Genomic DNA, 27,936 nt, shown 5'->3' on the forward strand with positions numbered 1-27,936 from the left:
AGGATCCCTCAGGCAGTGGGGAGCCCCTGCGGTCTAGGAGCTGAAGATAAGCAACGCTTGTAGCTTGCTTCATCTTTATGGTGCATACACACATCTCTCACACTCTGTGTCTTGAAGGGGTAGAGGATTACAACTGCATAATTCTATTTGTATGGTTCTGGGGTTCAGAGCCATTTCAAATTAGTTGATTAATACTTCCAACATGATAATGCCAAAATGGTATTTTTCTCCGAATTTCCTCTAAATCCAATAGTGACTAAGAGCCTTTTAAAGTTTTCACTAAAATTATATTTAACTATTTCATCCAACATCAATAAACATCTTATTATTAAAAGGTTACAGATTGAATATAAAATACAAGGTTGGAGGATGCAGACTGTGCCATATTCAACCTATTAAATCAAACTGAGAATGCTATGTGGGGAACACTTACTGAGTGCTGTCTGAGTCAGGACTGTGCTAAGACAATAAATAAATAAAAATGGTCCTTCCCTCAGGATTTACAACCCAATGAATTTCACAAAGAAGACACCAAAGCTAATTTGGCCAACTAATAAAATAATACCTATTCATATTAAATTCCTACTTTAAAGCCATCTGCTATCAGCCTGTGTTCAGTACTTTTTTCTGTCCTAGTCTACATGATTTTCTGGGAGCATATCATATTAAGACCACAAATATCTAATCTCTAATCTCTGATATCAAACAAGAATTTAATTTTAATATTTCTCCTCTACATAGAAGTAAATTAAATATTACTTCCTATGAGCAAACCAGAGTCCTTCTCCATGGACCACACCCACCATGAGAAAAGGCGTGTTGTACTATAAAATGATAACATTTCAGACTTTGGTCCATGGAACAACTCCAAGAACTTTGGAACACCACCTCAAGCAATTATGGTCACAGAAATGTGAAGGCACAACAGCTGTGTGGACATGGAGAGCAATGCAAATTAGGAGCCCAAAGAACCAACATGTAAACCTTGGAAACTCTTAGCATTATAATAATAAATAATGTACACCAATGATAACCTACTCTATGGTGCTAGCTCTCATAAACTGAATGAAGGAAAATAATTCATTATTTTAGTTGCTACTATAAAGACATTTTATTATTTCACAAACCCCCTTAAACTTTTATTAAAATATCACAATACATTTTCAAAAGCTTACATATACAATTAACTAAGACACAGAAATGTGCACTTAAGTCAAAGGACAAACTTGTTTTTATTTATTTATTTTAATCCTCACCCAAGGATATTTTTTCCATTGCTTTTCAGAGAGAGTGGAAGGGAGAGAGAAAAAGAGAAACATTGATATGAGAGAGACACATCAATCGGTTGCCTCCTGCACATGCCCCGACGGGGACCAGGGATCAAGTCTGCCACCGAGGTATATACCTTTGGTCAGAATTGAACCTGGGACCCTTCAGTCCACAGGCCAACGTTCTAACCACTGAGCCAAACAGGCTAGGGCCAGACTCGCTTTTAAAGCACAGAATCAAATGCTTGGCTAATATTTACTTATTTTTATCTTACTAATATAATTATCCCTTACTTATAGACAGGGCAACCAACCACAGTGAGATGATCCCAATCATTAGGTTTTATTATTATTACTGTTATATTTTGATCCTCACCAGAGGATATGTTTTATTGCTTTTAGAAAGAGAAGAAGGGAGAGAGAGACAGAGAGAGAGAGAGAAACATCAATCGGTTGCCCCCTGTACGTGCCCCAACCAGAGATCAAACCTGCAACCTAGGTATGTGCCCTGACTGGGAATTGAACCCACAACCTTTTGGAGCACAGGGATGACACTCCAACTGACTGAGCCACCTGGCCAGGGCCCAATCATTAGGTTTCTAAACCTTGGCCAAGCCTTCACTTTGAGTCAGAACCACTCTCTTCAAATAACCAGTGCTAATCAGTGAGAGTCATGAAATTTTAGTAACAATCCAAGCCCTAACTCTCCCCACCCCAAATCTGTGATAATAGTCTCCTAACTGATCTGCTTGGGTGCACTCTGACCCTTCTCCATCTGGTTCTCCTACAAGGCAGCCACAACCATTGTGGCACTTTATTTAAAATTCCACCGTTTCCAAACTCCTATTTAACAGAACTCCCACAATTTGGTCCCTGCCTACTTCTCTAACCTTGCTCTTCACTGCAACATTCTATGATCTAGCCACATGAATAAAAGACTGCTAATTATAACCCAATATCTGTTTTCTTCTGCAATAATTAAATCCTGAGTTTTAGCTGAATATATGGCCATGAAATAAGGATCTTTCCCAGCCTCCCTTGCAGCTATGTGACTAGATTTGGGCCAATGGGATATAACCCATGCCCTTGAGAGAGGAGGCGTGGCCCTTTCCTTCCCTTTTCCCTTTCCTGCTTGTTGGAATGTGGAAAGTAACTCTAAAGTTGTCATCTGGATCACTACATAGAAAGTGCCTGTGGAGGATGACAGCACAACAAGATGGACAGAGCGAGGTCCCTAACTGTGAAACTGCCATATCAACCCTGGACTGCTTACCTGGACTTTTACATAAGAAGCTCCTTTATTGTTTAAACCACTGTTGCACTGGATTTTTCTGCCCCTTGAAGCAGTTTTATCTAACCCTAATATATCAAACAATTCTTCCAGATTCTCTATTCTCTGGACTCATGCATGTGATTCCCTCTGCCTGAAACACTACTAACACCTTCTGCTCCTTGTCTGCTTTCATCCTTCAAATCTGAGCTGAAATGTTACTCTCTCAGGTATGTCTTCCTTGACTCCCTACATGAGGCTTAATACTCTTGCTATTTTTTTCCTTACACCTTCCCTTAGATAATACTATGCCTATAATTGCTGGGTTAATGTCAATCTCTTTCAGTATTAGATACTCTTTAAGAGCAAATATCTGCTTTGTTCACTGTCATTCAAGTGTTTGGAACTCAGTATATGTCCAACAAATATTAGTTCAAAGAACAATAATGTCATAGCCCTTGCATGATTTCTGGGCCACATCTCGAGTACATCTTGGCTTTACATTACAGGACTCCTGTAAACTTCACCTGTAGCTCTATTCCTTTCAGACACTCTGACAATGTAAATACTGTTTCTCTACATTCTCTTTTAGACAATTCTAAAATGTGCCAACTCCTTCAACAGATTCGCACAGCTCTTTCTTACATGGCTTCATTTTCTCACAATATATGTAGGACTAGTGTGGAAAGTATTATGGGTATTCTTGGAATTCTTTAAAAAAATGGAACAGCAATCTTGAGAAAGAAGAACAAAGTTGAAGGTATCATGCTACCTGATGTCAAACTATACTATAAGGCCACTGTAATCAAAACAGCCTGGTACTGGCATAGAAACAGACCTATAGAGCAACGGAACAGAATAGAGGGCCCAAAAGTAAACCCATGCCTTTATGGTCAATTAATATTTGACAAAGGAGGCAAGAACACAGAATGAGTAAAGACAATCTATTCAATAAATGGTGTTGAGAGAACTGGACAGAAACATGCAAAAAATGAAACTAGACCACCTTCTTACACCACATACAAGAATAAACTCAAAATGGATTAAAGACTTAAATATAAGGCTCGAACCCATAAAACTCCTAGAAGAAAACATAGGGAACAAAATTTGACATTTCTCTTAACAATATTTTTTCTATTGTATTTCCTCAGACAAGTAAAATAAAAGAAAAAAATAAATAAATGGGACTACATCAAACTAAAAAGTTTTTGCACAGCAAAGGAAATGAGCAACAAAACAAAAAGACAACCTAGTGAATGGGAGAAGATATTCAACAATGATACATCCACTAAGGGATTAATATCCAAAATTTATAAAGAACTCATACAACTCAACACCAAGAAAACAAACAACCCCATTAAAAAATGGGCAGAAGACCTAAACAGATGCTTCTCCAAAGAGGACATACAGATGGCCAATAGACATATGAGAAGATACTCAGTGTCACTAATTATCAGAGAAACCACAGTGAGGTATCACCTCAGAATGGCCATCATCAATATATCAACCAGTAGCAAGTGTTAGCAAGGGTGTGGAGAAAAGGGAACCCTTGTGCACTATTGGTGGGAATGCAGACTGGTGCAGCCACTATAGAAAACAATATGGAGTTTCCTCAAAAAATTAAAAATGAAATTGCCTTATGATCCAGCAATTGCACTTTTGGGTATATATCCGAAGAAACCCAAAACACTAATTTGAAAGAATATATGCCCCCCTGTGTTCACTGCAGCGTTATTTACAATAGCCAAGATCTGGAAACAGCCCAAGTGCCCATAAACAGACTAGTAGAGAAAAAAGCTGTGGTACACATACACAATGAAATATTACTTGACCATAAAAAAAAAGAATGAAATTTTACCATTTGCAAAAGCATGGATGGACCTGGACGATATTGTGCTAAGTGAAACAAGTCAGTCAGAGAAACACAAACACCACATGATATCACTTATATGTAAAATCTAAAGAACAGAATAAATGAATAAAACTGAAATAGACTCATATAGAGAACAGACGGATGGTTGCCAGAGGGAAGGGGGCCTGGGGGACTAGGTAAAAAAAGTGAAAGGATTAAGAAGTACAAATTGGTAGTTACTGAATAGTCACGGCTATGTAAGGTACAGCATAGGTAATACAGTCAGTAACAATGTAATAACTATGTATGGTGCCAGGAAAGTACTTGAAGTATCAGGGACAACACTTTGTAAAGTATATGACTGTCTAACCACTATGCTGTACACCTGAAACTAATACAAAATAATATTGAATGTAACCTGTAATTGAAAAATTTAAAAAAAAAAAAAAAAAAAAAGGAAACCCCTTCACTAACTAATATGACCAACATTTTCAGGTCTTTTTAAATGGGAATATAAGAAACATACAAACCACATTATCTGAATTCTGGCCATGTACAGGAAAACATCCTTAAAATATTTTACAAGCCTCTGGTTTTAAAGTGTACATCAGTTTTTATGGCATTACAAGTAACTGTCAGTTTACTGCTTTATGTACTCACCCTTCATTGATGAGTCTACATGGCTTACTCATTTTTGAAAATTAAGCACCTTTTTGTTATAACATTGTGGAGTTAAAGAAAGAGGGTCCAAGAAGGAGGCAGTGGAGACAAGACAAACAAAAATCAAGAGAGATGAGTGACAGTCTGTTTTGCCAATGATTTACTGGGTGACCCTGGATCAGTTCTCTTTTAGTAACAACTCAAGTGCTCTTAACTCTAAAATGAAGTGTTCAATACAGATAATTCCTTAGGTCCTTTCCAAGGAAAATATTTTGTTGCCATATCGACTTGCTGTTAATGATTTAATAGAGATGATGTGGGTAATTATGCCCCAAACTGTTTAACTACAAGTATTCACATGAAACCTGGTATTTGCCTATAAGTTTCAGGTTCTATGGTGGTTGAAATTAGTCTAAAATACAGTCCTTCAAAAATCTAAAAACAAATGTGTATTCGGAAATGCTAGTTTCTGCCTGAGGAGAATGGCTTTTAGACTACGTTTTTCCAGTATCTACTATTCTCCCACATTTGTTAGGCGCCCACACCGGATTCAGAAGGTGCTCTGTCTGTAAAACCTCACTGGCCAGGGAAACGGAATGGTTTTCACCGGCACTCCCTTGATCACCACACTACACCTCCTTCCCCTTCAACTGTTCTGGAGCCTGATAAGAAAGCTCCAGAGAGCAGTGGATCCAGCGTCCCGCAACCGCACGAATGTCTGTACTACAACAAAATGCAGACATCTGGCCTTGCTCGGTTCTTCAGGGCAAGGATGTTATAATCTAGGCTCTCCACATTTCTAATAAAAGTTAAAGAAATCTGTAGCCGTCCCCAGTCGAGAACAGGCTGGAAGCACCCCATTAAGTCCCGGCACCCTCCTGCTTCCATTCTCGGACCCTGCGGGTTCTGCGTGGTCTCTCCAAAGCCACCGCCCCCACCTCTTCACGTCCTCGGGGCCGAGCGCCCCGCCCCGCGCCCCGCGGTCCCCGGCCAGCCCTAACCTCCTCGAACTGCTCGCCCGAGCAGCCGGCGCCTCGAGCCTCCAGCAGTTCCCGGAACTGCTCCAGGGTGACGGACTCCTCGCCGCGGCCCAGCCGCTCTTCCAGCCAGCGCAGCAGCGCGCCGTGGTGCCTGGACACCAGAGACTCGCAGGGCGGCGAGGGCCGCAGCGCAGCCGCCGCCTCCCGCAGCCGGGCCGGCTCCAGCAGCGCCGGGGCCGGCGGCAGCGCCGGAGCCGCAGGGCCCGGGCCGGGGGTCATGCCGGAGTCCGCGGCCCAGTCCTGGTGCGGGCCCCAGCTCTCGCCCCCGGCGGCTGCCGCTTCGTCTTCACTGCTGTGACTCGGGGCGTTCCCCATGGGGTCTCCGTCCCGGGCACCCGGCTCTGTCGCCGCCGCCGCCGCCTCCCCGCCACGACCTGTCAACCTCAGACAGTACCCGGCGGGCGGGGACGGGGAGGGGACGACGGCGGCAGCGGCTTCCGGCTTCCTCGCCGTCAAGCGAGGACTGCGGTCGCCAAGGCGCCGTCAAGCGGACTCTGTCGTGAGGCAGCTGGGTGAGAACGGAGTCAACAAAGGGTGGAACTCCGAGTTACGAGAAGGCGCTGCTGTCATACGGTCTGCGTCACCCCGCCGCCTCCTCTGCCACCATCTTTGTTGAGGGCGGACAACCTGCAGGTCAGGAGGCTTCCCCGCCGCTCAGTTCCTCGGTATCCCTCCACGTTCCTGGCTGTGCTGAAAAAGCACGAGGAAGAGCTGGAGTCAGGGAGTGGCTTCGGCTAGACTTTTTACATTCAGTCCTCCATGTCCGCTCAGTGACAGCCGGACGAGGGCGAGCGTAGCGCCGGTGACGTCGCGGCCAGCGTCTCCGCCATCTTGGTTGTGGGCGGGGAGGCGGAACCCCCTGGAGAGCGGAGGGCGGGCGGCCGTCGATGCTGCGGCCGGGCGGGCGCGGGTTCTTGCTGGGCCTGGCGGCGGCGGCGGCGGCAGCGCTGGCGGCGCGGCTGGCGGGCTGGTGGAGTCCCCGCGCCAGCTTTCGCCTCTTCATGCCCGAGGAGCTGGCCCGCTACCGCGGCGGCCCCGGGGACCCAGGCCTCTGCTTGGCGTTGCTCGGCCGCGTCTTCGACGTGTCGTCTGGCCGGAGGCATTACGGGCCTGGGGCTCACTATAGCGGCTTCGCAGGTACTGGCGAGGCGGCTCACGCCCTGTCTCGCTCCGGCGCGTAGCCGCGGGCGCGGCGTTCGTTCATTTATTCATCGGCTGTTTTTCTCCCCGCATTCATCAGACCCCCGGGGGCGTCGGGCTCAGCCGCGCCATCCTTCTAGTCTCTCGGAGCCGGCGAGACGATAGCCCGCAGTCACCGGCCTCTGTCCTCCCTGCCGTTTCCCATCGTTCTCGCCGACACTGTGGAGAAACGCGTCTCCCGCCTCCCGTTAGTTACCCCGTTACCCGCCGGCAGACGCCCCGATGGGGCATCTGCCTTGTGCCACCCTGCGCGGCTCTCGGGGCGCAGGGATGAATGAAACCCTGCCCCTACCTACCCCCAGTCAGTTCCCCTGCTGATTCCAGTCCTCTCTTGAACTTGTCGGGATCTAAGTTTCCCCTAAAAACAGTACATTTGGTTTGAGTAGTTCTTGCTTCTGCTGCAGATGCACCTGTCTGCCTTTCTTAAAAAAGATGATGAGGTTAGAGCGCAGGGGAGTCTGGTCACCTTCGCAGTCCTTAAATACTTAAGGCTGCGTGTATGTTAGGCCTCAAAGAACACTTGTCCAATTAAGGTGATTCTGCTGACCCTTTTTCACAGCTGAGGGGGGTTAAAGGATGTAATTTGCCTAAAGCCTTTACACCTAAGTACTAACAGGACTTGGACTAAGACCGCCAGCGTATTATTTTTAGAGATGTTGCCTTACCAGCCCAGAGGAAGGACCATCTCCAAGATTTAAAGAGGAGAAAAAAAAGAAAAAAAAAGCAGAGCGAGCTTAAGGCCAATAACTAGGCTGATACTAAATAAGCGTTTTCCACTTGTCATTCATTATCTTAGGGGAATTGGGAAGCTGGCTCTTGTACTTAAATACAGGTCACTTCCCTGTCTCTGGAAGAACTTGAGAAATAGAAGCACAGACAGAAAAGGAATGAAGTTCAGTTGGTGTTGCCAAGCTCCTCAGTTTATCAGGGGAAGGGACTTACCAAGGGCTACACACTGAGTTAGAAGTGGAGCTGAGATTGGAATCAAGGGTTTTATTTTACCTGCCAGGAGAAGGCACTTAATGGTGCACTGTCCTGCAGCATCCTGATGCAACTGTCATGGCTATATCCACAAGTGTGAGCACAAAACCCTCCATTTCTGGGGTGATATTTCTTTTGCAATGTGCTCTACTGTCTACCTAGTTCCTTCAACATCCATTGTGCCCATTGTTCTTTTAACATCCATCTATTGACCACTACCATGTAGCCTGCCTTGTGCCTGGTGCTGAGGAATCAATGATTATAAAATGCTTCTCATCTCCCACAGTCTAGTAGAGAGGCAGATTTATTTGTTTCATTTATTCATTTTTTCAGTCAATATTTTTTTAATATTTTTTTTTTTACTTCAGAGAGAGGAAGGGAGAGAGATAGAAACATCAATGATGAGTCATTGATCGGCTGCCTCCTGCATGCCTCCTACTGGGAATGGAGACTGCAACCCCTGCATGTGCCCCACCTGGAATCCAACTGTAACCTCCTGGTTCATGGGTCACCTGGAATCGAACTGTGACCTCCTGGTTCATGGGTCAACGCTCAACCACTGAGCTACGCCAGCTGGGCTCAGTTATTATTTTTATTAAGATAGAATTCATGTAATGTAAAATCCATCCCTTTAATGTGCATAATTCATTGGTTTCTAGTATAGTCAGAAAGTTGTGCAAACATTACTGCTTTCTAATTCCAGAGCTTTTTTTAAAAGAGGAGCACTCTTTTATTTTTTTATTTTTATTTTTTTAATTCTCACCCAAGGGTATTTTTTCCATTGCTTTTCAGAGAGACTGGAAGCGGGGGGCGAGAGAGATAGAAATATGGATGTGAGAGAGACACATCGATTGGTTGCCTCCTGCTCTCACAACGACTGGGGCTGAGGGATTGAGCCTGTGACTGAGGTATGTGCCCTTGGCTGGAGTCTAACCTGGGACCCTTTAGTCCTTGGGCCAACACCCTAACCACTGAGCCAAGCCATCTAGAGCTCCAGAACATTTTTATCCACCCTCCCCACCTAAAAAAAAGAAACCCATGTCCATTAGCAGTCACTCCTTATTTCCTTCTATCTTTCAACCCCCGACAACCACTGTCTTCTTTCTGTCTCTGAAGATTTGCCTGTTCTGGATATTTCATATAATTGGAATCATACATGTGGACTTTTGTGACTGGCTTATTTCACTTAGCATAATGTTTTCAAGTTCATCCATGGTATTATCAGTACTCCATTCCTTTTTATGGCCAAATAATAGTCCATTGTATAAATATACCGCTTTTGTTTATTCATCATTTGTTGGGATTTAGGTTGTTTCCACTTTTGCCTACTATGAATAATGCTGCTATAAACATTCAGGTGCAAGCTTTTGTGTGGGCATGTTTTCAGTTATCTTGGGTATTTACCTAGGAGTGCAATTGCCAAGTAACTAACTTTTTGAGATACTTCCAAATTGTTTTCTAAAGTAGCTGCCCTATGCCCGGCCAGGCGTGACTCAGCTGTTGAGCATCGACCTATGATCCAGGAGATCCAGGTTCAATTCCTGGTCAGGGCACGTGCCCCAGTTTTGGGCTCAATCCACAGCAGGGGTCATGCAGGAGGCAGCCAATCAATGACTCTCTCATCATTGATGTTTCTCTCTCTCTCCCTCTCCCTTCCTCTCTCTGAAATCAATAAAGATGTATTTTTTTAAAAATAAAAAAAATAAAGTGGCTGCACTATTGTGCAGTCCCACCATCAGTGTATTAGAGTTTCAGTTTCTACACATCCACACCAAACTTGTTAGCTGCCTTTTTTATTATAATCATTTTAGTAGGTTTTAAATGGTATCTTATTGTGATTTTGACTATTTGCATTTCCCTAATAACTAAAGATGTTGAGATCTTTTCATATGCTTGTTTATCATTTGCATATGCTCCCTGGAGAAATGTCTATTCAAATTCTTTGTCCATTTTTTAAGTGGGTTGTCTTTTTATTGTAAGAATTTTTTATATATTCTGGATACTGATACATGATTTGCAAATATTTTTTCCAATTCTGTAGGTTGTCTTTTCATTTTCTTGATAGTGTCCTTTAAAGCACAAAATTTTTAAATTTTAATCAAGTTCAGTTTTTTTCTTTGGTTACTTGTGCTTTTGGTGCCCTAAGAAACTATTGCCAAATCCAAGGTCACAAAGACTTTACGCCTGTGTTTTCTTCTATGTGTTTTATAGCTTTAGTTCATACATTCAGGCCATGGATCTATTTTGAGTTAATTTTATACATGGTATGAGGAAGGATCTAATTTCATTCTTTTGTATGTGGCTGTTCAATTGTTCTAGCACCGCTCGTTGAAAAGAGTATTCTTTCCCTCTTTGAATTATCTTGACATTCTTTTTGAAAATAATTGGATTTCATTCAGTCAATACTTATTGAGAATTTACTAAAAAATAGGCACTACGAGATACAGCACTAAAGGAGTTTGGTGTTTCCCTTATAAAACTTTCGGACTAGTAGAAAAGACATACATTCATTCAGTAGGTGTCACATAAACAATTCATGATGAGTGTTAAAAGGAAAACATGCTGCTGTTACCAGAGGCCAGGGAGCACAGAGGCAAAGCAAGGTTGGTGGCAGTTGGTGCAGGGTCCTGAATGGCATGTTATGGAATTTTCACATTGTCTTAGGGCAAAAGGAAGCCACTGAGAATTTTTAAGCAAGAGAATGACATCATCAATTTATATTTAAAATAATCAGTCTAAGTGTTATATGGAAAATAGATTAGTGGGGAAAGAATGAATGTAGAAAAAACTGCTGGGGGTTTATTGTAGTAGTTCAGATGAAAAATGGTGACAGTCTGGGCTTGCTTAGTGGTACATGGAGAAAGGTAGATTGATACAAGAACTGTTTAGGTTATGGGACTTGGGGACTGATTGGATGTGAGGGATGAAGGAGACGTCAAGGACTGCATTTCTGGCCCAGCTGGTGTGGCTAGTTAGCTGAGCATCGTCCCATGTACCGAGAGGTCGCCAGTCCAGTTCCTGATCAGGGCACATGCAGGGATTGATCCCAGTAGGGGGCGTGTAGGAAGCAGCCAATCCATATTTCTCATCTGTTTCTTTTCCTCCCCCCCCCCCCCAAAGTCAAGAAAAACATATTTAAAGAAAGGACTACATTTCTGGCTTGAGCAACTGGTTGATATACTGAGATAGGGAAAACTAGAATAGATGCATGTTTTCTAGGACTGGGGGTGCTAATGACCATTAGTTCAGTGTGGACATTTTGAACTTGTGTTGAACTTGTCTGTAAGACATGTACGTGATGCTGAGTAGACAACTGGATATACAGGTCTAGAGCTCAAGAGAAGTCTGAGTTTGGCAGTCTTTGGTATTGAGGTGGTATCTGAAACCATTGGAGTGGATGAGATTGTCAAGTGGAGGGTGTGGATGGAGTAGAGGAGGTGGAAAATAATTGGTCTCTGAGGCTGGTAGAAAGTGAGCTAGAGAGGTAGGAGGAAAACCAGGAGTGTAGTGTCATGGAAGCCAAGGGACATGGTCAGCTGTATTAAATGCTGCTGTAAGAAAATCAAAGAATGTGATAAATGCCAAAATGTATGTCCAAGGTCCAAGAGGGGGTGGAGAGTGGAGTTTTCAGATGTTTCTCAGAAAATAGATTTTTGAGCTGGTAGGGTGTCAGTGATTTATAAGTTAATCAACTGGAAACCTCTCTCCTGCAGGCCGAGATGCATCCAGAGCATTTGTGACCGGGGACTACTCTGAAGCAGGCCTTGTGGATGATGTATCTGACTTGTCATTTTCTGAGATGCTGACACTTCAAAATTGGCTATCATTTTATGAGAAGAATTATGAATTTGTTGGTAGGTATTCCACAGGCCATTTCCACAGGTATTTCATTTACTTGCAATTTTTTTAAGGGACTAGAATTCTTTGGGGCTTGGACTCAAGGTTAAAATCTGAAAAACACCCATGGATTTTTCACCTTAAACTCTTGATTGTTGCCCGGCCAGCGTAGCTCAGCGGCTGATCTAGGAGATCACGGTTCCGTTCCTAGTCAGGGCACATGTATGGGTTGCGGGTTCGATCCCCAGTGGGAGGCATGCCGGGGGCAGCCGATCAATGACTCTCTCATCATTGATGTTTCTATCTCTCTCTCCCTCTCCCTTCCTCTCCCTGAAAACAATAAAGACATTTTTTTAAAAACATGCAAACAAACAAAAAAACTCCGTTAGTGTGGCAGTGAGCCCCAGAAGAAAATGGCTGGGGCACTGGTTCACCTCACTTTTAATCTTGGGAGAGGATTGCCTGCCTATTTGCTTTGGCCTCCGTTGCCCCAAAGCCAATGGTTGCCTGCTCCACCCTTGAACAACCAGCTCCAGGAGGGTGGCTTCCCTGTCTCTCTGTGTTCCAGGTGTCTGGCTTCAGCATAGGAAGGCTTGAAGCCTGAGTTTGTGTGCAGTTTTGGCAAATATCCTTTTATTTATTTAAAAAAATTTTTATTTATTGATTTGAGAGAGAGAAAGAAGAAGAGAGATATCAGTTTGTTGTTCCACTTATTTATGCATTTATTGGTTGCTTCTTGTATGTGCCCTGACTGGGGATTCAACCCTCAACCTTGGTGTATCAGGACGATGCTCGAACCAACTAAGCCAGCAGGGGAGAGAGAAACATCGATGTGAGAGAGACACATCGACTGATTGCCTCCTGCTTGTGCATCAACCAGGGCCAGGGATTAAGTCTGCAACCCAAGCACGTCCCCTTGGCTGGAATTGAACTTGGGAACCCTTCAGTCTGTGGGCCGATGCTCCAGCTACTGAGCCAAACCGGCTAAGGCCAACTATCCTTTTATTTTGTCGTCTAAGGAGACAAACATTAGCTTGCATCCATCCTGAATGAATTGTGTCTCAGGTGGAAGTTGTGCTAATCAAACATTTGTCAAAGCCAGTTGTGTAGAGCACTGCACGTGCCACTTACTGGTGAGACACGAGGGAACTCACCTTTTAAATGGGAAGACACCTAACAGTGTCCTAAAGCAATGTTAGTCACAGGCACTGGGATGGGTGGAGCCCCTTCGCCATGTGTTGCAGCCCCAGCCTCTCACTGGATCCCCACTTGGACACAGCTGACTGCCTGAGGAGCGTCGGTGTCCTTTCACCTTTTGCAGGTCTAAAGAGGAAGAGTTCCTTCTTTGCCCCTCATGCCTCTGGCTGGCTGCTTCTGTCATTACTACTTGGGTTACCTTTTCTGAGAACCTTGCCGTTTTTAGTAAGTCCTCTGCTCCCTCCACATCCAGCTGGCAAGGCTTTTTTCATAACTTCTAAAGCTGTTTTCAGCCCCTCCCTCCTCCACACCCACCATTGTTGGCCTCGTCACCCTGACCTGGAGCACCCCTTCTTTGTTTTCACCCAGCCTGTCCGCTCATTCCCGAGGCCAGTCTCGCCTGCCACTGAGGGAACTGGCTCTGTCCATCTGCCTTTCAGAAGGCTTGGTTCTCCTTTTGCCCACAAGGTTGGCTAACCAAGGTTGGAACATTAATAAGGAAAAGAAAACCTAACACAAAGGAGTGAGTGGAGTCCCGTGAGCAGGCAAAGGGCGCCAGACCTGGTGTTTGGGGAACAAGCAGATGTTTTTGGTGAGATAAGTGAACTAGTCTTGTTTGAACAGTGTTACTGTATGTGGGGAGGGTGGGGTCATATGGTTGGAAATGCTTCCGAAGTGTTCAGTTGTTGGCATATATTTGAATATCTACTGTGGATAAGCTATGGTTCTGGACCTCATGGGGACCAGGGATGAGCTGAGTGCAGCCCTGCCCTCTGGTAGCTCATTCTATAGGAGGGGGTTGTGTTAGGCTCTTTCAGGGCACCAGAAACCCTCAGGACACGTCAGAGGGTACAGGTGTATTATATGGGTGCATACTGAGGTGAAGACAACCAGAAAGCCAGCTTGGCAGCCACATGGCCAGGCCTCCAGGGAAAACAAGATATCTTTTGTTGTTTTCTGGACATAGCACTGGCTTTAGAGACCCAGCCAATGGTGACCATCGTTCTCGTGATGCAGCTGCTACAACTCTTTCTGTTGCCTCTACTACTACTGCTCTCTCTGGGTCTCATGTCTAAAAGCCACCAAGACAGCCTTGTCACCATGCACACAGAGACCCTCTATAGGAGAAGTTCTTGTGCCAGGCCAACTTATAGACGTAGGCCTGGGACTAGGGCCCTGAGCCCTTCATTTATTCTAACAAGCACTTAACATGAGTGCCACTCCAGCTGGGCATGATATTCATGTTTTTAAATGATCGCCCAGCTGCTCTATGGAGGAAGAACTGTAGGAAGGTATGAGTGCTGGGGCCTCATGGTAGGGAGAGATATATCATAAATAAGTAAACAGATCAGACCAGTCCAGAAAGGGCTGTGAATGAATAAAACTAATGCGATGCATGTGTGGGGGGTGTGGCACCTTCAGAGAGGATGGTCAGGGAGGTCTCCTGGCAATGACAGGTAAGCTGAGGCCTGGAAGGTGAGTAGCCAGCCATGCTGAGATCTGGAAAAAGATTATTTCAGGCTGAGGGAACAGCGGTGCCTGAAGTGAGGGGCAGCTAATTGTGGTCAGAGAGTAGGAAGGCAGCCAGCCTGCGAGAGCCTGCAGTAAACGAGGGAGAGACAGCTTGAGAAGAGGCTCGGAAGGCAAACAGAACTCGGGTGGCTCTAGTCTTAGGGGCCTTGATAGAAGTTTGCATTTTACCCACATGCTTTAGGAAGCCACTGAAGGGTTTAAACCAGGCATGGAGATGACATGATATTCATGTTTTTATTTTTGTATTTTTACTTATTTATTATTTATTTTCTTACTATGTCTTTATTGATTTAAGAGAGAGGAAGGGAGAGGGAGAGAGATAGATAAAAGCATCAATGGTGAGAGAGTCATTGATCAGCTGCCCACTGGGGATCAAGCCCGCAACCCAGGCATGTGCCCTCGCCGGGAATTGAAACTGCGATCTGGATCACAGGTTGATGCTCAGCCACTGAGCCACTCCAGCTGGGCATGATATTCATGTTTTTAAATGATCACCCAGCTGCTCTATGGAGAAAGAACTGTAGGAAGGTATGAGCTGGAGGAGATATACCAGTTGGGAGGCTGTTGTAATCCACAGTCTGGATTAGAGTGGTCATAGTAGAAATGGAAAAACATAGAATCAGGGTGTTTTTTAAAGGCTGGACTGACAGAGTTGCTAATGGGTTAGACATGAACAAATGGAAGCATGCATTTGGATGTGAGGGAGGAGGTGTCAGAGATCCAAGGCTCTGAATCCAAATAACAAATGCCAGAAGTGAGTGTCATAAATAGTTAGAAAAGTCCAGATGCGGAGTTAAACTTGAGGGGATGAACTGAATCTCGGGTGCACTGTAACTGCTGCTGGCATCTCAGTCAGTGCTTGGGCTGGAGAGGTTGGACAGACACAGCTGGGGCATGTATACACTGCTGCCTCCTCCTGTGTGCTCAGACCTTCTAGAAGTGCTTTCTGCTGTGTCTCTTGCCCTGTGATGGGCTGCCTGGGAAGGCCACTTACACCCAAAACTTGGGGATGGAAGTTCTGCCCTTAAGAAGAACTGATCCCTTTGTGGCTTTGGCCTACAGGCTCTCTGACCACTTGCTGCCTGCTGCCATAGCTTAGACCTTTACAATTCTGACAGGGATTTTAAACTAAACCCAGTGTCCACTCAGTATGTCCACCAAGGGACTGAGCAAGAAGAGAACGGTGGAGGGGAGAGCATGCGCATGGGGCAGACCCACTCACTGGTTCCACAGACTCCTCCCTGTCCCTCTCCTGTAAATATGGGAACGATTACTCTCTCACGGGGTTGTTATGAGGATTCAGAAAGTATTAGTGAAGTGCTAGCATAGCGCCTGCCACTAAGTAATGCTCAGTAGTGATTTATTTATATAAGACAAAATAATTCAATGTTGGGAAGAATTGGGCCACAAAAATGTTACACAGTAAGTCATTTATTTGTCAAACATTTATTGAACACCTACTGTGTGCCTCAGGCACTGTGGAACATTGAAAATGAATCGCACATGATTCCATTCTCAAGGAACTGATGTCTGGAAGTGAGACATCTTATAATTTCCTCAAGACTCTACAACTACAAAAGGGATGCTTCTACTTGGAGTCTTGTAAGATGTTGAGAGACATTGGGATAGAAGGTGCCACAAGCCCCTCCAATATGAGCTCTTAAGAAATAAGCAGCCAGCAGGCTACTGTAGGGCCCTGCCACCAGAAAGGCTGGGAACCTGAGCTGCTACCACCGTGGGAGAAGCTAAGCATCTCTTCATGCCTCCCTCCCTGTTTCTGACATCAGCTCTCCTGTCACCACAGGAAAGGTGATAGGAAGATTCTACGGAGAGGACGGGCTACCCACCCCAGAACTGACCCAGGTAGAAGCCATGATCACCAAAGGCTTGGAAGCAAACAAACAGGAACTGAAAGAGAAGCAGAAGTTCCCACCGTGCAACGCGGAGTGGAGCGCAGCACGGGGCAGCCGGGTCTGGTGTTCCCAGACGAGGTAAGCGGGCTCCCCTTCCGCTGCGTCCTCCTCGCTCCCAGAGCCAACTAAGAGCTCATCCTGTTGTTCAGGGAAGCATAAGTTGTTAACCCAGGGGAACTTTTTCAAAATACATGTGCTCTGGGATGGTGATTCTCAACTTTTGGCTACATGTTAGGATCTTCTGAGCAATTTTTAAAAATTGCTGATGGTGGGACCTCATGCCAGGCAACTGGATGAGAATATTAGGATCGAGATCTGGGCATCTTTTTTTTCCTTTTTTCCTTTTTTTTTTTTAAATATGACTTTATTGATTTCAGAGAGAGGAAGGGAGAGGGGGAGAGAAACATCAATGATGAGAGACTCTTTGATCAGCTGCCTCCTGCACGCCCCCTACTGGGGATGGAGCCCACAACCTGGGCATGTGCCCTGACCAGGAATCGAACCGCAATCTCCTGGATCCTAGGTCGATTCTCAGCCGCTGAGCCACGCTGGCTGGGCCTCCCACTTGATTTTTAACATGTTGTAAAAGCTTGACTTTGCCGCCTTGGAGAGCCTGCCTCCCTCTCCATCCCCCACAGTCCTCATCTGTCTTTGTGTAACCCCTTCTTGCTTTCATGACTGAGTTGCTAGGCTCTGCCTTCCCCACGAAGCTCTCCCAGACCAACTCCAAGGAGCTTGACCCTATTTCTATGCCTCAACCCAATTCGTTGTTTTCTATATGCATGTTTCTCCCTGGAGACTGGAGAAGCGAGTCTGGAGGCAGGGACTAGCTATGGAGTAGGGTTCACTGATGATGGGATGAGTGGCTGGAAGGAAGGAGGGTGGCATTTCAGCACCCTTCCCTCTTGGGTAAGCTATAGGTGGCTTGGTTTCTAATGAGGTGGTAGTTTCTCTGACAACAAGTGAGTCTGGTACCAGGCATTGGAACCTACACAGGTATCAATTCCAAGAATCTCCTTTAGTTTTGGCAAGGCTTTTGAGTCCTTGGGAGACCAAACTCAGTACCCTAAGATGAGGTAGGTCCCCCTGCCCAGGACAGGAGGTTGCTCAGGCTGTGCTGGACCAAGTGACATCAAGGACAGGCCTGGGCAAGGGGCAGTAAAGGGCCTCTCATAGAAGGCTGACCATCAGGCCTTATGTTGCTGCCTCAGTTGTCCACCCCTACCAAGTGTCCAAGACCCTCAGATCAAAACACAGCCCAGCACTAGGATGTACTGGGGAAAGGAAGAGAGAATCAGGGCCAGACACTGCTTCTGAGAAGCTCACAGGCCAGTGGGGAAACCCTTTCACAGGTGCTGCCTCCCAGGAAGGCACAGGGCCGGGGCAGGGCCAGGGAGCAGTGCAAGGACAATTCCCTGGTCAGGGGAAGCTGGAGGAAGTTAGGAGAGAGCACAAGGTTCAGGGGCTAAACACTGCGGACCACTGCCTTGGGAAAACATCAAGGTGGCAAGTAGAATGACTTCTACTTTCACCAGGCCTAGGCTTCCTTCTCTCCCCTCCCAGACTGACTCACTAGTTCACACTTCTAAGCAGTTCCTTCTCCTTCTATCTTTAGTGGAGGTGTTAGCAGAGACTGGATTGGTGTCCCCAGGAAGCTGTATAAGCCAGGCGCCAAGGAGCCCCACTGTGTGTGTGTGAGAACAACCGGCCCCCCTAGTGACCTGGCGTTGGACGACCCTACACACAGAAATCGTGGGGACTTGGACCACCCCAGCTTGGAGGAATATACAGGTTGCCCACCTCTGGCCATCACATGCTCCTTCCCATAACCCACATAGAAGCCTAATGGACCCTTGACTCACATGCCCTAGGATGGCTCCTGACATCAAACAAGAGGGCCTGGAAGGACTCTGGCCTCTGCAAATGTGACCCATGACCCCTCACCATGGGTTCACCATTCTGGGGACTGAGGCCAGTACTCAGCAACCTGCCTAATACTGGTCAGCCAGTTTTTGCCACTATTCCCCTAGACCTATTTGCCGTCCTCCTTCAGAGCCCTCAAATATTAATGGGCACACATGTGACCAACTCAAAATTAACTGGACAAAGGGCTCTGAGCTCCAAAAACCTCCTTCCCATGGACTCTCAGGCTGCCCAGATCAGCTGCTGGCCCAGTCGGGGGCACTGGCAAAAAGGGACCACCTCACTCTCTTACAGCTTGGAAACAAGCAGGTGCATCCAGAAAAGACACGAGACCAAGAAGAGCAGCATGACTCTTCCAGGTTCCCTGATGGCGAAACTTGTCACCCGACTTTTATGACCTTTCTTACATGGAAGACCTCTTCCCTAATTTACAACCAAAAGCCGCATTTAGTGGATAGGAACTGGGCCAATTCAGTGAGAGGAGACAATAAAAGAGTAGACTAATTCTGGAAATTGGAAAAGCTTTTGCTTATATAGATGCAAGAAATCCAGATGCCTCTTTAAATTTAAAGCAAGGATATTGTTTCTCTTTCGAACACTGAAAAGTAGGTGTGGTGTGTTTTCAGAGAGAGAATTCTGCATTTTTGGCAAAAGGTAGTTTCAGAGCTCTAACAAGGGTAACTGGCTAGCGCAACATCAAAGTTTGCCCAAGGCTGCAAATGCCAGTATAAACAGCCTCAATTTGACAGTGGCTGGGCATGCAACTCTTCCAGTGGGTTGTGTCCAAGGTCATTGTACTCTACACTTGACATATTTCATACCCATTACCTCCTGGATTCTTGTTAAGCAGAGGGGGGCAAGGAGTGTTTCTACTTTGCAGATAAGGCAGTGAAGCCTGGGGCTATTACAGACGCATGGTCTTTCCTCATTTGAGCCTTCTGTCAACTCCTTTCTCAACCCCCTCAACTCTTTTTTTGTTGTTGTTAATCTTCACCTGGGGATATTTTTTCATTGATTTTTAGAGAGAGTGAAAGGGGGGAGGGAGGAGAGAGAAACATAGATGTGAAAGAGACACACAGATTGGCTGCCCTCTGCACATGCCTTAACTGGGGCCAGGACCAAGCCTGCAACCCAGGTTCGTGTCCTTGACTGGGAATCGAACCCAAGGCCCTTCAGTTCACAGGCTAGTGCTCTAACTACTGAGCCAAACCGGCCAGGACTCAACTCTTAAACATTCTCTGTTCTTTTCTCTCCTTTATCATTGTTCTCACTAAATAGCTTTCCAGATTCAGTGACTAGAAAATGGAAGCTGCCTCCCCTACATGAGCAGTCTGTGGTTCACTGCTTTTGTGGCCACACCTGTCGCTTCTACCGGACTCTGCTCTTGACTCCTTCTGCCACCCCAGGATCTTCCTCACCTGCCCTTCTTGTACCTTTAACCTCTCCCTGCCTCCTGGCTCTAAGTCCGCATGAAACAGCTTAATTCCCTCACGTCATGAATAAAACACTCCCTCCATACATTCTTCCGCAGCGCCTTATCTATTCCCGTCATAGATAGGATTTCTGGGAAAGCCGCAGGTACCCACTCTGCTCCTCAGCCACCATGTGCCCGGCTTCTGCCCTTCCCTGATCAACAGCAGGACAAATCTGCATCGGCCAATCCCACAGCCCGGTTCCTTGAAAGCCTCCCTCCTGCGTGAGCCCCTTCCCACTAACTCTTCTCACTCCTGCTTCAGCGACCATGCATCTAGTCTGGATGCCTTTCCTGAGCAGTTCTGTAGGCACCATGCATCTAGTCTGGACGCCTTTCCTGAGCAGTTCTGTAGGCACCATGCATCTAGTCTGGACGCCTTTCCTGAGCAGTTCTGTAGGCACCACTCTGCGTTTCTGGCATTCAGTCTTCATCTTTTCCCTGATTCTTCTGGTTCCCCCTGATGATGGTTCCACCGTCACCGTCTAAACCCAGTCACACCAAGTAAGGATCCTGGAGGTCATCCACACATCCTGCCTCTGCTGCTCCCCTCCTCCCAACCCATCGCCGCGTCCGGGCACCCGTACCTCTTCAGCTCCCCCTCCTTCCCTCTTACCCGTTCCGATGCTCTCTTCTGCTTCAGGCTGTCCTCCCTCCCTCCGGCCCACCCTCCCCACTGCTGCGAGTCATCCTTGATGACCAGGGTGTTCCCCATTTGAACCTCTTCAGTGGCTCGTCGTATCTATGAGGATCAAGTGCTGACTTCAGCAGCGTGGCACACAAGGCTCTTCTATGGTCTGTCTCCTCCGGCCTGTATTTCTCCCACCCCCCACATCCACGTTGCCTCCAGCCTCCACCTCACTGCATTGTGCCTACAGTGCCTTCACCCAGGTTGTCCCTTCTGCCTGGAATGGTACCTCTTCCTCCACTCAATTTGTCCCCCGCTTCTCTCTTCAGAACTCAGCTCGATTACTTCTTGGGCGCCTTCACTAACCATTGGCCCACCAGTTGGACTTAACAAATATTTTTTAATTGATTTCAGACTGAGGAAGGGAGAGGGGGAGAGAGGGAAACATCAATGATGAGAGAGTCATTGATCAGCTGCCTCCTGCATGCCCCCGACTGGGGATCAAGCCCGCAACCCGGGCATGTGCCCTGACTGGGAATCGAACCCTGATCACCTGGATCCTAGGTCAGTGCTCAACCACTGAGCCGCCCCAGCCGGGCATACTAGTTGGATTTAGATGCACTTTCCCCCAGGTTTCCACAATACAAGTTCCATGTGTTCCTTCTCAGAAACAAATCATGTTGTGTAGCCATGGATTTCCCATCAGCCTCTCACATTGAACTGCACACTGAGAAAAGGGGCTAGGACTACTGGGTTTTGTACCTATATCCACAGAGCACAGGGTACATGTACAGTTAGCTCTTGTTTTGGAGATGAGGCAGCCAAGGTCCAAAAACTTAAAGGGCACAGAGCAGTGGAGCCAATCCTAGGACTCAAGGTTCTCATCCTGGTTCAGTGCTATTTCACTCCTCCAGTTTGGTATGTCTCTGCCCTCTCTGGAGCAGGAGCAGATAAGAGAGCTGAGCTTAAGACCTCTTCAGCATTCCACACAGCCCGAGCTCAGTGCCGGAGGCAGCCCTGATCACTGGAAGCAGCCCTCAACTCCACCTAACTGGGAACTAGTCATTGCCACTGCTCTGGTCATCCTTGGTTATTTAACAAATATTTACCAAGCCATGGGGAGGGGGGTGGAGGACAGCGAGGCTCCAGACCTCAGGGAGCTTACAGTATAGTAGAAATGCAGGTAGAAATGCAGGGATAGTATAGGGACCAGGCCCAGAGATGTTCAGACCCTTCCAAAACCAGAGGCTTCCTTTGTGGGCATGGGTAGCAGTAGAAGTTGCCTAATCTCTGCTGGACGCAGACCCTGAACCCACAGTGCAGGGCACACAGCCAGCCTCAGTAGGCTGCTGGCTTCCTTGCTCAGTGAGAATTTTTCTGCTTGATGCCAACCACTCACTTTATAGTAAACAGCCTCCTCACGTGGGGGCAGTGGGGGAATCTAAGGATTCAGCAAGAGTAGGTTATTTTAATGGTCAGAGGGCTTAGCCATGGGAAGTGAGTGGTTAGTGGAAACGCCTCTCCTTTCTCTCAATAGAGGTGGTCCTGGGCAAACTTAGGGAGGAAGAAGCATCCCACTGATGAAAGCCAGAGTTCAACTCAGGCAGACGACCTGCTGGCAGAGGGACGTGGAGAAGAAAACTAATCCATGTTGGGCAACTATGCTGGGCAGGGAGCTTTATCTGTTCTCATGTAACCTCCATGCCAGCCTTGAGAGGGCCTCATTTTATGGACCAAAAAAGGGCCTAAGTCTCCCACTGCCCCCACCCTCTAACAGTTACAGCGGTCATCGCGTGACAGAGCCCATAAGTTTCTACCAAGTCGGCTCCCTCTGCCACACCACTGAGTGATGTTAAAGCGAAGGTGGGGCAGCTGCCCTCCAACCTGCTGAAGGAAACTGTAACATCTGCCTTTGAATTCTGAGATTCCAGTTTTCTATAAACACAGAATTGAGAGTGAAGAGCCCAGGAGTTTTTGGTCACAGCTTCACTGCATGACTACAAGGGAGCCATCACCCCTATCCCTTGCTTGCTTAGCTCCAGGACAAGCTGTGATTTAATAGACCCCTAGACAGGCTGGGGCCTGTGTCTGTCCAAAAAGCTGCAGTGCTCCTTGGTACCCCTCAAGAGCACTTTCTACTATCAGAGGCCCCAGATTCCTGCAAGTAGGCAGCAGACACTGCTCCCAACATCACTCACTGGAGGGCGCTCTCAGTGTGCACGCCAGACTCTGCACTTGCACGAGAGGAAGGACATTACTGACCACCTTCCTCAAGGTGACCCTGTGAGCTAAAAGGACCATGGTCATTTCCATGTTATAGATCCAGACACCGAGGCACAGAAATTATGACATTTGCCCAATACTGTCAGTTAACAATGGCAAAGCAGAACTAAAACCCAGTGCTCTTCCCTCGGTGGGCAAAAATGGGGCAAGTCGATGCGTGCCTGGTTCCTGTTCATAGTCACATACTATGACATAATATGCCTAGTGGTCATCTCAAGGGTGGTTATTTGGGTTACTTGGGAGCACTTAACAGTTCCAATTAACCATGAGAAAAGCCACCAGAGAAGCAATATCTCACCACAGCTGGTCTGAAGTAGGGGGTCAGCCAAATGGACGGGTAAAGGGGGAGTACATTAGTTCAAGAGTACGAGGGCCAGCTGAGCCGCTAGATTTGTACAGTTCGTGCAGGGTCTCTACAGGTCCCTAAATTTTAATTTGCAAGACCCTAACCCTTCCTTAGTATTCTATGAAACCACAGTGCCAGTCCTCCCTCCAGCTCAAGACCAGCAGAAACCTCGCCACGGGTGGATCTCCTGAGTTGCTCCTCAGTAACAGAGCCAGAGGGAATTTCCAGGGTCTCTTGGAGAGCACCAGTGGGGTCAGGTGACTGAAACTGCAGCTGTGACCGTGCACACTGCCATGAGCTGCAGCTGGGCCAAGAGCACAGTAAATCCAGGCAGCTGGTCATTAGGCCTAAAATAGCTACTTTTTGACTGCTGTCAATAGTGTTTCTGAAAAGTGCTAGAAATTCAAACTTTCCTAGAGGGTAATTGTTAAACTTATTCACATGTCAGGAGTTTTAAAAATGTTTGTTTTTAGTGCTTATTGGCACTTCTGCATTAAAAGTAACTACAAATGTGTTATTAAAGTTTCCACTTTAAATGCACGATTTTACCTCATTTTATTATAAGGAATTGTTACAGAAAATGCAAATGTCAATATTTGAAAAATACATTCCATTACATGGACTCCAAAGAAACAATGCTGATAAGCGCCATGGTCCTATACGATGCCATCATCCCACACTGAACACCCCAAATGGCTTGAAAGCCAAGGTGATCAACCCAAATGTGTTGCTGCAGTTTCTGCCCAGCTATCGCCCTCTCTTGGTAACAGCCGACTCTACACATCTGCCGAAAAAGGACAAGCCATTAAGTCAGTCTGCCAACTTGAGACTTCCCAGCTACAGAAAACCAATGCTGTCAATTGTAACAGGTTAATATATTATTTATGCCACACAAAAAAGGAAACATACAGGCAATGATCTTCCAAAAAAAGTCTTTAAGGCATCTATGATAACTTCTGGGAATTTAATAAATGCTTAGTTGATATCTTGTCAAATAGTCAGCTCTTCACTAAGTTATTTCCACAAAACGAGAATGTGGCCTCCAAACTTCTTTCAGAAGTCTCCCCTCTGCCTCCTCTCCCAGCTGGGAGTGGGAGCGCTGCTGCTTTGGATCAGGAGGCTCTGGGCTGGCAGTGCACAGTTCTGGGGCTTGTCCTGAGGGAAGCAATCCCAGGTCCTGGAAGAAACTTTGTTGCAGGAGCTCCTTGTCTCAGCCTGTAAACTCCAAGTGGGTGTGTCGGTGGAAGCTGTATTTACCTGCTCAGGCCGTCACCTGGGGTGTTAGGTTGCCTTTCATGTCTAAGCAGTACGTAGTCCAACAGTGTTCTTTCTCCACATTAAAGGAACCTAGATGGAGATCAAGGCTCTCCCCTCCCAAGACTTCCCCTCCACTTCATGCCTGTAGACAAGATTAGCACAATACCATTCAGCACAACAGGTGGGGGACATGGGTTGGGAGTGGTGGGGATCCCACATGCAGGGACCCCATTCAGGGAGAAGAGTGAGGGAGCTGAGCGGGGGGCAGAGATGACTCGGGGCTCTGAGGTAGAGACCGACAGGCACAGGGACCCCACTCTTGGAGAGAGAATGGCAGGTGAACTGAGCAATCGAAGCCAGCCTCGACTAAACTGGGAATTGGGGTTGACAGTGCACAGGCAACAAACTCCAAATGGAACACAGGTTCTAATACATCGTTCACTGAGACACCACTAAAAACATAACTGAAAATTAAAAAGCCCTACGTGTAGGCACTTAAGTTTGTGGGAAATTTCTGTGTTAGAGAAATTAGCAAGTTAGTTTAGGCATTGGATTCATATATAGCACATGGTTTGTACCTTCGTCTTTAAAAAAACTGTTAAGAATACACTGTAATAAATCTAGTGACGAGCAAGAGGCAGTTAAAAAGCTAGTTCAGCAAAACAACGTGACTGATGCAGCAAATCACATTTCAGTACAGTTTATTCTTCCTGTTCTTCTCATTCACAATTGGCAACTTTCTGAATGAATAAAATTGAGTTTTTGCTACTAGTATTTAAGTTACGAATTAAAATTTAACAGGATGAGCCAGGGAGTTCTGTGGTCAAGTCTTGTCATCTTGGAGAGCACAAAGGGGACTGAGAGGTGTCAAGTCCCAGCCAGGCAGTATATGGGACGGGCCACCAGGGCAGCCGCCACTCAGGGGATCCGTAGAGTGGGGCCCAGTGAGCATCAGCTGGTCAGGAGATTTCCTAGACTGTGGAAGGTGCTTCTCCTAGGTCTGCAAGACTGCCGATGCGGAACTCAGTGTCCCCTGGTCCACGGCTGCTCAGTACCATAGCTGTCCCTAGACTCAACATATTCTAAACATGATTTTAAGATTTTCAGTGCAATTAGAGGCAGGATTGTTATTGAAATTGGTATTGTAGGGCAGGGCAGGACAATCAGCCTCATCCCTGATTGATTTCCCATCCTCTCCACCACAAATGTTAAAAGAACAAGTATAAAAGTAGCAACCACCTCAATTCATATCTGGAGCACAACTATCTTACTTTACAATTAAAGAATCAAGCCAACTAAGCCCTACTTCCTTGTGGCCCTCTCAGGTCACAGAAAATGGAAACTGACCACACGCCTCACATGGTCAAATGTTTGCCAAGACTAGTTGTTTTTCCATAAAAATTCTATATGAAATATGTCACAGACTTTTAGTTCCCCAACTCTTCTAATTTTCTTTTAAACATTGTGCACAAGCTCATATTAACATAAAAAGCATATATATCTTATAAATCACAGAAATATTAAAAAAAAGTAGCACTCTGGTTTATCAGCTCATTTTACACACATATTTAGGCAACAGAATGTATAAATCTACAGCAACATAGAGGACATACCACTATCCAAAAAACAAACAAACAAGCAGGCTGTTGCAAAAAATACTTAGTCCCTTTTACACACATATCCATACTTCATTAATGCAAAAAAATGTAGTGGTTATTAAGTGAAAAATCATTTATGACTGAGATTGTTAATCTCTGAGTATAACTGTGTAACACATATTGTTCATCTCAGAGTTGTCTTTTTTTTTTTTTAAAGCAGTGGTAAAAGTTTCTCTTTAAATGTGCACTTTTTAAAAAACTGGCCAAACTTTGAAAAGAAGTTTAACACCTCAGGTTAATATACGTACAAGCAGTGACTAAGCCCCCATAAGCTCTGGGGGCCTCATTCAGCATCCAAGCCAGCGCCTTCCAAAACCAGGTCACACGTTTGGCCAGGGCCTTCAGCTATGGGCTCTTAGGGGGCAGGTGAGCTACACAGAATGGGATCAACAGCATTCACAGCATAACTAGGGAAGGTTTCAGCAAGAAGCACTCATGTCAAGGGGATGGGACCTTCCACCTGAGGCTGGAGATCCCCCTTCTCATCCCCTGGCCTGTGTGACTCTTGCTCCAAATGATACTCTGCAGGAGGCTCTCCTTTAAGACTTAGTGTGAGCTGAGGTCCCGTCACAGCTGATCATTAGAATCATTGATGCATGGGTTTATTTTCTGAATATGGGTTTTAAAATTGGAATCATCAATAATGCAGCTATATAAAAAGTGCAGCACACTGAAAGTGCATTTCCTCCACCACTCCCTAGTGGCAGAGTGACTGAGGACTCCACAGATAGGACATGGCAAGATGAGAGAGGACACGGCTGCCAGGAGGTGTCAAGCTGCCAAACTGCATTACTGACACCCAAGTAGCATGAATACTGGTAAAGCTTTCAGTTGTTAAGGCCACGATTTTTCAGCTCTCATCTTTGAACCCTGTTTAGAAAGATTCCACCTCTTTTAAAAGGGGTAGCTCACTATAAATACAGCTTAGCTTTAAAAAAAAAACAAGACTTCAGGGCAAGAGGATCCTGTAATCTTTATGAAAACACTGTGCAGAAAAGTCCAAAGCCACTTACCCTAGAGTAAAGCCAGCTCTCATGGAGCAGCTAGACACCAGCCTCCTACTGTTAGGCTCTGCCTGGTAAGTCCGCCCAGGCAGGAAGACTTCATGAATGCTCTGAGATGGACACTAGGCTACTGGAAGGGAAAATGGTTTTCAAAGTGTTCTTATATGCTGCTAGCAGAATGGGGTCTAATTCCTATCACATTTACCACTTAGGCTAATGGCCTGGTCCAATCAGTGAGACACCTAGTGAACTCGATCACAGTCTGACACACTGACAATCATACAGAATCATCTGAAATGGGATCTATCACACCATGGTCCTTAATTGTTTGTTCCAGTCTACTGCCACAGGAAGACGACGGCCAGCTCCTGCTCTGGGTGGGGTCAGGCTGGTGAGCAGAGCAACTGCTGGGGAGGTGACTGGGGAGGTGGCCTGGACCCTCCTAGGGTCTTACTAAGAGACCCCGCCCAGAGTCAGTACATCAAAGCAAATGTTGCAAACTCGCACAGGCTTGTTCAGATCAAACTTTATAATGGGAATCTCCTTGGTTGAACATTTATGGCAAAGAAGACGTCCGCAGTGACGACTGTGGAAGCAAAGAAAGGAAGTGTGAGA

General features: G+C 46.2%; 3 protein-coding genes across 10 annotated transcripts in view; 1 reads left to right on the forward strand and 2 right to left on the reverse strand.

Annotated features, from left to right (window-relative positions):
- The window catches only part of ZZEF1 (zinc finger ZZ-type and EF-hand domain containing 1), a 100,167-nt gene extending 93,613 nt beyond the window's left edge, over positions 1-6,554 (reverse strand). For 3 of the 4 annotated variants that reach the window (XM_081161124.1, XM_081161122.1, XM_081161123.1), the window contains exon 1: positions 6,052-6,551. In XM_081161124.1, coding sequence (XP_081017250.1) covers positions 6,052-6,405 — 354 coding nt within the window. In that variant the 5' untranslated portion in view covers positions 6,406-6,551. Of the gene's footprint in view, positions 1-6,051 lie in introns of all 4 variants that reach the window. The other variant, XM_081161125.1, reaches the window with a different exon arrangement.
- A 385-nt stretch (positions 6,555-6,939) lies between these two features.
- The window catches only part of CYB5D2 (cytochrome b5 domain containing 2), a 39,808-nt gene continuing 18,811 nt past the window's right edge, over positions 6,940-27,936 (forward strand). The window contains exons 1-4 of one of the 3 annotated variants that reach the window (XM_081161130.1): positions 6,940-7,227; positions 11,985-12,125; positions 16,643-16,829; positions 18,367-24,399. In XM_081161130.1, coding sequence (XP_081017256.1) covers positions 6,978-7,227; positions 11,985-12,125; positions 16,643-16,829; positions 18,367-18,580 — 792 coding nt within the window. In that variant the 5' untranslated portion in view covers positions 6,940-6,977 and the 3' untranslated portion in view covers positions 18,581-24,399. Of the gene's footprint in view, positions 7,228-11,984; positions 12,154-16,642; positions 16,830-18,366; positions 24,400-27,936 lie in introns of those variants that run through there. The other 2 variants (XM_081161129.1, XM_081161131.1) reach the window with 2 other exon arrangements.
- ANKFY1 (ankyrin repeat and FYVE domain containing 1) overlaps positions 23,939-27,936 on the reverse strand; it is a 76,676-nt gene continuing 72,678 nt past the window's right edge. For all 3 annotated transcript variants that reach the window (XM_081161126.1, XM_081161127.1, XM_081161128.1), the window contains one exon: positions 23,939-27,907. In XM_081161126.1, coding sequence (XP_081017252.1) covers positions 27,775-27,907 — 133 coding nt within the window. In that variant the 3' untranslated portion in view covers positions 23,939-27,774. The remainder of the gene's footprint in view (positions 27,908-27,936) is intronic.

This window comes from Miniopterus schreibersii, assembly GCF_964146895.1.
Source record: "Miniopterus schreibersii genome assembly, chromosome: 16".
In the NCBI taxonomy this organism is placed as follows: domain Eukaryota; kingdom Metazoa; phylum Chordata; class Mammalia; order Chiroptera; family Miniopteridae; genus Miniopterus; species Miniopterus schreibersii.